General features: G+C 46.2%; 1 protein-coding gene across 4 annotated transcripts in view; it reads right to left on the bottom strand.

Moving 5' to 3' along the window:
- Positions 1-9,754, bottom strand: part of Dzip1l (DAZ interacting zinc finger protein 1 like) — a 40,245-nt gene that overhangs the window by 26,258 nt on the left and 4,233 nt on the right. For all 4 annotated transcript variants that reach the window (XM_021207176.2, XM_029543698.1, XM_029543696.1 and 1 more), the window contains exons 3-6: positions 5,257-5,832; positions 3,503-3,587; positions 1,719-1,837; positions 876-1,037 (exon numbers count right to left, since the gene is read on the bottom strand). In XM_021207176.2, the coding sequence (XP_021062835.1) occupies positions 876-1,037; positions 1,719-1,837; positions 3,503-3,587; positions 5,257-5,757 (867 nt within the window). In that variant the 5' untranslated portion in view covers positions 5,758-5,832. The remainder of the gene's footprint in view (positions 1-875; positions 1,038-1,718; positions 1,838-3,502; positions 3,588-5,256; positions 5,833-9,754) is intronic.

Below are 9,754 nucleotides of genomic sequence, written 5' to 3'. Positions count from 1 at the left end.
GGAGAGGAGAGGAGAGGAGAGGAGAGGAGAGGAGAGGAGAGGAGAAGAGAAGACAGGACAAGACAGGACCTGGGTTCAATCATTAACACCTGCTAGGCACAGCCAGGGCCTGGAGCTGGAGACAGGCTGATCGTAAGAGCAAAATGGGTGCTCCCTATTCAGTAAGAGTCCATGTCTCAAAAACTAAGGTGGAGGATTCAAGTATGGTGGTGCACGCATATAATCCCAGCACTCGGGAGGCAGAGGCAGGTGGATCTCTTGATGGCTGGTCTACATACTGACTTTCAGGACAGCCAAGGCTATATAGAGAGATCCTATCTCCAAAAAACAACAAATAGGTAGATAGATAGATAGATAGATAGATAGATAGATAGATAGATAGATAGATAGAAAGATAGATAGATAAAAATAACCTAAGGTGGGAGGTCTGGAAAGATGGCTCAATGGATAAGAGCACATACCGCTATTACAGAGGACCCAAGTTCAGTTCCCAGCACACCCACACGAGACAGCTCACAACAGCAGGTAACTCCAGTTCCAGAGAATCTGATGGCCTCTTCCACAGGCACCCACACATATGTGTGAATAGACATACAAACACACACACACACACACACACACACACACACACTTAAAAATAAGTCTAACATAGAACGAAGATACTGAAAGATGTTAGAAGACATGTCCATCTCTGGTCTCTACATACATGTGCATGGGCAAGCCCTTGTACATGTGCACAAGCATAATACAAACACACACACACATACACACACAAAAACACACACACATGCATGCATGTGCACACACAAAATTAATATTTAAGATCAAATAGGTTTGCAACAAACTAATTTTGAAAAGCTTTTTGTATGGGGTACCTCTTCTAACGTGGAGTTCTGGTTGGCAACAGTTTTGAATTCATCCCAAAACAGTTGTTTCAGCTTGTCTATCTCCCCATAAAGCTTGCTGCGTTCTTTTTCTTTCCATTCATCGAACTTTTTTTTAGCTTCCATTTCCCTCTGACGAGTCATCTCTAATTCCTACCAAAAAGTAAAAGGCAGTATAATCATCACATCCCGTTATGGCAAACGCTTGCTAAGTACCAGCCAAGGCCTCCTCAATATGCATAACACTATGGCAATCCAAAGAACATGCCACCCTCAGCCCCTGCAGTCTACAACCGGAGTGGTCCACTGCTGGACACGGCTTATCTAAACTGTAGACTCCCTTGAAGATAAGACTCACTTTCTCTTTCTTTTCAATCCCCAATAAGTACCTGTTTAGGCAATAAATGACAAGCGACAACATGGGGAGGTGAAGAAGGCTAGTGTTTTTACTCTATAAATGTATTTATATTTTATATTTATAGTATACGCCCCCTAGCCTAGAATTCTGGAGTTTTCAAAACCAGACCCAGTCTTTGTCCTCAGAAAGCCAAGTAACAGTGTGGCCCAAAACATTATGTTCAAGTTCAGATGCCTTCAGCCTCCCTATGCAGAAGACCATGTCTCTCTGCTGCACTTTTGTCCACACAGGTCTGGTTAGATAGTTTGACCGTCCCTTCCAGACAAAGTATAATCATGTTCCACATCGGAGAAGGTGGCCTTCTCTCTCTGATTCATGGCTCAGGGAAACCATTAGGAATTTGGATCCTGTGGGAGTCTAGTGTATGGCTGCACATGACACCCTGAGCCTCTCAGGCCATTTCCCTGCACACTCACCTGGACCTGCCGCTGCCGCTCAGCCTCCCTCTGGGCTTCCAGCTCCCCTTGGGTCCACTTGAGCTTGGCCCGAAGCTCCTCCAGCACCTCCCCCAGTGGCTGTTCCTGCTTCTGCTTTCCTGGGGTCCACACAGAATGGGTGAGAGGGGAAGAGTCATGAGCAAAAGCTGCCCTAAGGACACATTTCCACAATGCTGGGGAGATGGTTCAGTGATTAAGACCACCTGCTGCTCTTCCAGAGAAACTGAGTTCGGTTCCCAACATCCATGTTGTGTGGTTCACAACTGCCTATAACTCCAGTCATAGGGGTTCTGACACCCTCTTTTTGCCTCTGTAGGCGCGCGCACACACACACACACACACACACACACACACACACACACACAAAGACACAGGGAATATATACACAGAAACATACACATAAATAAAAATAAATCGTAAAATAGAAGAACAAATTTCCCCCTCCTTCTACTAAAACACTATTAAAAGACACACACGAATATTTACATACAAGAATGTTAATCCATCCTGTGCTACATTGTAAGGAAATTTTTGAGTTACCCGGATATTCTGTACTACAATGTGAAAGAAACTGATGGTTACATCACGAAATTCTGTTCAGTCATTAAAAATCATGTTTTCAAAGATGGTTTAGGGCTCGCAGTGCCACACAAAGAGCTGCTTTTGACCCCCATTACTGCATAAGCCAGGCATAGTAGCATACACATACAATCCCAGTACCCAAGAAGTGGAGGCAGAGAGCTAGGAGATCAAGACTACCCTCAGCTAGACTCAACAGGTTCAAGACTAACTAAAAAAAAACAAAAAACCCAGAAATTTTGGTATGCTCAAAAGAGTTTTTATATACTTACAAATATATGCAGAAAATATCAAAATAATAACTGCTGTGATAATGTCCATTGTTTTTATCTTTCCTTTTTCTATGTATCATTATGTAGTTAAGTTTCCATATCAAAGATATATTTTTACAAGAAAATGAGAAACCAATATTTAAGACACTATGAAGAGATCTATAAGTACACAGTTAAATAATACTGCTTTAAGCTCTCTCTCTCTCCCTCTCTCTCCCTCTCTCCCTCTCTCTCCCTCTCTCTCTCTCTCTGTGTGTGTGTGTCTGTCTGTCTGTCTGTCTGTCTAAGGACTGAACCTAGAACTACACTGCATACAAGCAAGTCCTTTTATTACCGAGCTACATTCTCCACTGTAAAAATAAAATTTCAGAAGATTGCAATGATAGGAAATAACAATGTTTCCCTTAATGAAAACTTTATATGTATATTTCATTGTACGGGCACTTCTGTTGAACTCAAAAAGTACATATAACTTTACAAGGACAGCACAAAGCCTTGTTACTCCTTTTGGAATGTGAAATGGTAAAATTAAATAAAGTGATTAAGTCATGATAAGTTCCAGTACACAGAACAGCCAAAGAACTGGTCTGACTGCTCATTTGCCCCATTTATACAGTCAGCCTCGGATTGCTACAGATGAGGCAGGGAGGCTAAAGGCCCTTCTGAGTCACTGCCTGCTCCACACACAGTGAAGGGCACAACAGGTCGGAGGCTAAGCACTGGCCACTGTTCATGGAAAGGAACAGAGCTACAACTAAACCTACCTGTCTGATGCCTCTTGTCCCCTTAAACAGACAAGACTGCACAGGGTGCCATGTGGGACCGCTAAGAGGCTCTCAGAGCAGGTCCACGTGCATGGGCCCCACCCGACAAACCCTTGCCCAGCAGCTCCCAGACGAAGCCTGAACTCACCGACATCTGCCATGCCTGCATGCCTGCGCTGGATGTGGCCCCGGAGAAAGGTGGCATTCATGAAGGTCTTGTCACACAAGTGGCACTACACAGAAGAAAAGCAATTGGAAGGGCCAGATTAGATTCCCCAGACAGCGTGGAAATATCCTGTAGTGAAACTCTGCCTCCACAGGGTCCATGGGCTGCCTCAGAAATAAAAAGAATTCGAAGGATTGGGAGTGGGTGAGACCCCTAGGTCAAATTCCCAGCACCACATAAAGACAGAAAGAACGGTGGGAGTGCGAAAGAAAACAGGAATCCTGATTTTTTTTTTTTTTTTTTTTTTTTAGTAGAATATGAGGCCAATGAAAATACCACCATGTGTCCCAGCCCCTATTACAACTGAATATAACCATGTCACTAAGTTCTAGTCACTATCTACGAGCAGAAACGGTACGTTTCTAGACGGTGACTTCTTTTTTAAAAGCCCTAGTGGGGCACATACCTTTAATTGGAATACTTAAGAGGCAGAGACAGGCAGATCTCTGTAAGTTTAAGGCCAGTCTGGCATACATAACAAGTTCCAGGCCAGCCAGAGCTACATCATGAGATCCTGTCTAAAAAAAAAAGGAATGTATCTCAGAATTAGTGGACTTGAAGGATGGAAACAGGCAACTGTCTTAGGCCATGAGACACATAATAAGACTGGCAAAGCAAGAGATAAAGAACTGGGTCACTGGTCACTGTCATTCCATACCAGTCCTGGGTTCCTACATACAGCCAGCTTCTATATGCACTTTGCCATCGATTATAGTATAGTCACAATAGATGATACTTGCACTGACAGACTTAATGTGACAGAAATAAACCTCTACTTGGAAGAGGAATGTAAGTTGGGTGGAACAGGGGACATTGTGCAAGTCTTTTACTGTCCCGTCTCACACTAACAGCCTTGCCCCCACACTAGGAATCCCCTGAAAACCTAACTTAGCATAGACTGTAACTACGTTCTAGAGCCTGGACAGGTTAGATGTCTCAGCCTCCTTTTCTGGTGCAGTGGAGTTATGAACTATGTCTGAACTACGAAGTAGTTTTTCTAAAGTGAGCCTGCCTCCATATACCTCACCACACACTTAGTCATCATCCACATACCTCCACATGCCTGCCTTTACACAGGGCACTCTGCATGCCTACAAACTCTCCATCCTTATACATGTAAAAACACACCACCTTCCATACTCAAGGAAGGCACATATATTACATATCCTTCATCCACTCACATATGCATCATTACAAACAGTCTTTATATGTACAGACATACTCATCCTTCACTCCCTCAAAGACACACACCATAAATATATCTTTATATTACACTTCTTAGCTGGGTCCATTATGGTAAGTCAGTACAAGCACGCATTATACAAGACATATGCTACAGACACAGATATCATAGACCCTTCAAGCATTTATATATACACATTTAACACACCCACATGCACAGATACAAACATCATATTGTCACACTTTTACACACTACACATGCATGCACAGTAGTACTTGTATACATACCCTATACATTCCTTTCACACACCCATTCTACACTTACATTGCATAGAACCCAATTAAGAATCCTCAGACGCGGAACATCATCTTTAAGACCTGCTCCTAACTAATGAGAATGGTCTCCAGTACTTTCGTGGTCCAAGGCAGTACCACTCAGCTGGCCTGGTGCCTCAGGTGGACAGCCCAGGCTCCCCTCAGCACAGAGTCCTCACCGTGTGGTAGCTGTGGGCACTCGTCTGCAGAAGCAGCTGCTGCAGGGTGCTGATCATCTTCCGCCTACGCCGGCTCTCCTCCCGAACGCCCTTGAGCTCATCGGCCTGGCGACCCAGCTCCTGCTGGCCACGCTGCTGCTGGCCCAGGCTGGCCTGCAGCCGTGCTTCCAGCTGTGCCACGCTGGCACTCAGGCAGTCCTGGCAGTGCAGCAGGTACTCGATGATGAGCTGTGCCAGGCGCAGCACCTTGAGCAGCACCGGGTCCACCGGCTGCCTACAGTGGTTGCACACCTCCCCGTCCAGGTTACAGAAGGTGACGCCAGCAATGTTCTCCTGCAGCGTGGCCACATCCAGCTCCCGGGCCACACGGTCCACGTCCACAGCACTGATGCGTCTCCAGTCTATGCTTTCACGGCGAGGCTGGAACTTGAAGGCGGGAAGTGTGTAGGCCCCGGACAGCGGGCCACTAAGGCCGTCGGCAGTGGCTGCTGGGTACTGCATGGGCAGGAGAGGCTCTGGGCTGACCACAGGGGTAGAATGCCACCAGGCCCACGGGCCAAGGAGCTGAAAGAGGACCTGGAAAATGGAAAGGTCCAAGTTACATCAAGTTCAAATGGTTGTACCTTCCATATACCCGCTCAGCAAAACCTTAAAGGAGGGCACAGTGAGGTGTCTGTAAAGTAGCCATTTGATGTGCTATGCCAACATGGCTACAGAGTGGGTGGGAAAGGTCAGCCTTCCCTTGCACAGAAATCTAAATCCTCTGCCTTGGACAAATCTCTTCTTCTTAAAACTCCCGAGTCTGAGCCGGGAATTGGAGGCGCATGCCTTTAATTCCAGCCAACACTCGGGAGGCAGAAGCAGACGGATTTCTGAGTTCGAGGCCAGCCTGGTCTACAGAGTGAGTTCCAGGACAGCCAGGGCTACACAGAGAAACCCTGTCTCGAAAAAAGCCAAAAAAACAAACAAACAAAACTCCCGAGTCTGTTGGGGAGCAGGAAGGAGCCTACTTGGAAGAACTGTGGTGAGGAAGGGGGCCCATGACACCCACAGTCTAGCGCCTGCATGTGATGGGTCCTCTGGACCCCCCCTACAGAGCAACTGTGGTGGCATCTGGCAAAGAATTTTACCAAATGTATGAGAGGGGGTTTTTTGCAACACTATAGTTACTTGGGATAAAGTCTGACAACTCTCCAGGAATGGCTGAGCCACCAATGACCACAGCAGTGTCTTCCCATATACCCCATTCTAGAATATGTGTGGACTACATTTCCCAGCATCCCCTGCAGCAAAGTGTGGTCATGTGACTAAGTTATTTCTGGTGGATTGTAACTGAAACAATATCCAGCCCAGTCAAGAGGGGCTTAAGAAAGCTGCTATGTTTCTGCATAAATCGTGCTCAGTCTACGATGGACCTGTTTGTTTATCTGTTGTTTTTTTCCCCCTGCATTGTGGTTTACACAGAAGAACTTATGCCTGCTAGGCAAATGTTCTAATGGGGACCTTCATTCCATGCCCATTAACAGGTTAGAGCAACGGTTCTCAACCTGTTGGTCTCGATCCCTTAGGTCACATATCAGATATCCTGAATATTAGATATTTACATTATAATTCATAACTGTAGCAAAATTATAGTTAAGAAGTAGCAATGAAGTAGCAATGAAATAATTTTGTTTGGGTCAGCACAACATGAGGAACTGTATTAAGGGGTCGCAGCATTAGGAAGGTTGGGAACCGCTGGGCTCTGATTTGTTGTTGTTGTCATTGCTGTTGTTTTTGCCATAAGACACAGATTCTATTTGCTGAACTCTTGGTAGATATGCTTGATAGTTTTTGGTCAAATTGCCATGAGCTAGCATCACCTGAGAGTAAGGAAACACAATTAAGAAATGTCTCCACAAGATCAGTCTAGAGGCGAGCCTAGACTGCAGGGCATTTTCTTAATTGATGATTGATGTGGATGGTCCCACCTACTATGGGTGGTACGACTTCTGGACACATGGTCCTGGAGTGTGTAAGAAAACAAATTCAGCAAGCTATTGGAGCAAGCCAATAAGTAGCGTTCCTCTAAGAATAGTTGTTGCCCTTGCAGACTGAGAGTCTAAGATGAGAAAAGGTGCACACCTCCCCATTTATCAAGTTCTTCCCAGCCTGTGTGATCCCGCCGCTTAAATTCAATCCAAAGGCAGAGAAGAAAAGTGTCTTAGTTTATCTTCCTTGTCAACCTGACTGGGATTGGAGTCACCTAGGAGACACACCTCTCAGCTTATCTATGAGGGTGTTTCCAGAGAGCATTATCCCAGGAGCAAAGTCACACCCAGATGAGGGCCCATCCCATGACCTGGAGTCCCAGCCTGAGTAAGGCAGAATTATTTCTCTTGAATTCAGAATGTGGAAGCAGTGATTAATTAGCTACCTCACACTCCTACTGCTATGTCCCCATCAGCATGAGGGACTATATTTCAATCATCAGCCAAAAGAGACCCTCACTTCCTTAAATTACTCTTGTCAGCTATTTGTTACAACACGAGAAAAGTAAGAAAACAAAAAGGTCACAAGACTAACCAAAAAAAAAAAAAAAAAAAAAAAAAGATCTTGAAGAAACTGTGGGTCTAGGTAGGCAGAGGAGGGAGAAAGGAAAGGTCCTGTCCCCTCTGAACTGCCACCCTCAGGAAGACAGTGACAATGGTCAGGCCAGCTCTATTGGCTTGCCAGGGACTATGAGAAGGAGTGGGGGGCAGGGGACGGGCTCAGAGGTAACACTGGCATGCTGCATGCAATCTCTAAGTATGGATTTACAAATAGATATGGTACCTACCGTTATCCCAATTCCACACACGGTACTGGAATCTGGATGGGGAATATGGCCTTCCCCCACTAGGGAGACCAGAGCTGAACTACAGCTGAGCATGCACCTGCCTCCGAAGTCTGTAGACTTTCAGCTACAAACAGCTACAGAGGTTGAACTATTCAGCCGTGGTAAAGCTCTCCTCTTGGAAGATTCGCTTTGACTAGAGGCTCGCCCCCTTTTCCCTTAAGCCTCTAATTCATCCATTCATAAAGTCTCCCTCTTTACTGTATGCCAGTTTGAACTTAGCTCACTGTTAGCATTGTAAGTACTGTGTGATGTATTACCCATATCCCTGCTCCCCGCTCTGGGGTTCAGAGTGACTACTGACTGCAGACCCCTTTGGATGCTCCTCAGAATGGCCCCAGGCTGCCCTGAGCCTAGCCCTGCAGTTTGTATCCCTCTTCTTCCTTTCTCAGACACTCCTCCCAAAACAACACCACCAGCATAAGACATTTCTACCCCGTACAAAATGTCAGGTAGCCAACAAAACAGGAGGTGGCTGACCCGGCACTCACCATGCTTAGCTCCAGGCTGCAGCCTCGCCACCAGAGCCTCAGAGACAGTTGCTCACAACAAGCCATGCCTCTGACAACAGCAGGTAACCAGGCATGCTGCATACAAGGGTAACAGGACACCCACTTCCTGCCCTCATGGGCCTGAGAACCTCGCTCTTTAACTATTTAAGCTTTGGCCTCCAGTGCCAACAGGTTCTCCCTCTAATGATAAGGCCACAGCTCTCCATCACCAGCTCGCTCCTCTCTCCCCCTACCTCTGGTCGCTCTTGCCAGCCTTCCCGTTCAGTAATGACTATTCTTCCTTCTTTCCTTTAAGGCAGGGGTCCAGGTACCCCCTGACGTTCATCCACTGTTCACCTATGGACCATCTCTCAGTCCTGTAATCCCCTGTGGTTGAGCTTATATACACCCACTGCTTCAGCTACTCTGGGCCTGCTCTTGACTGAGCTTTGGCTACCCCCAAATTTCTTTGCTCAGGTCCTTTCTGCCTTTTGAGACTTTAGGACCCAACTCTGAATCCAAAACTACTTATATTTCAAACCCAACTTCCAACAGTGCCTAGAAAGTAGCATCAAATACAAGAAATGCCAGGGAGGACAGAAACCTCAACACACGCTTGACGACAGACTGATTCTCTGCCTTTCTGTCTAGGACTCAGTAAAGCCATGATTCTCAGAGTCCTCCACTTCCTCAGCCAATGACAGTAGCATCACCGAGAATGGGTTAGAACCCAGAACCAGAGCTAGAAGGCAGTACAGTTGGTAAGGTGCCTGCCTCCAAGACGCATAAAGGCCTGCATTTGCATTCCCTAGAACCCATATAAAAGCCAAGCACAGTGACACCTGCAAGTAACCCTAGCACTAGACAGGGGACAAACACAGACAATCTAGCCAATTAGTGAGCTCTGGGTTCAGCAAGAGACCCTGTCTCCAATAACCAAGGTGGAGAGCCTACCATTCATCAGGGGAAAGAATCTACCACGCAATTCTCATGACCTGAGCTAGATCCCTGGGATCCCCATAAAGGTGGGAGGGGAGAATTGACTCCATGAAATTTTCCTCTGATCTCCACAACATGCCATACCCCCTCCTCTACATCACTCACACACACACACACACACACACACACACAC

The sequence above is a fragment of the Mus pahari genome, chromosome 10 (assembly GCF_900095145.1).
Source record: "Mus pahari chromosome 10, PAHARI_EIJ_v1.1, whole genome shotgun sequence".
Classification (NCBI taxonomy): Eukaryota; Metazoa; Chordata; class Mammalia; order Rodentia; family Muridae; genus Mus; species Mus pahari.
The sequence above is the reverse complement of the archived record's forward strand: the minus strand, read 5'-3'. Positions and strand labels throughout refer to the sequence as shown.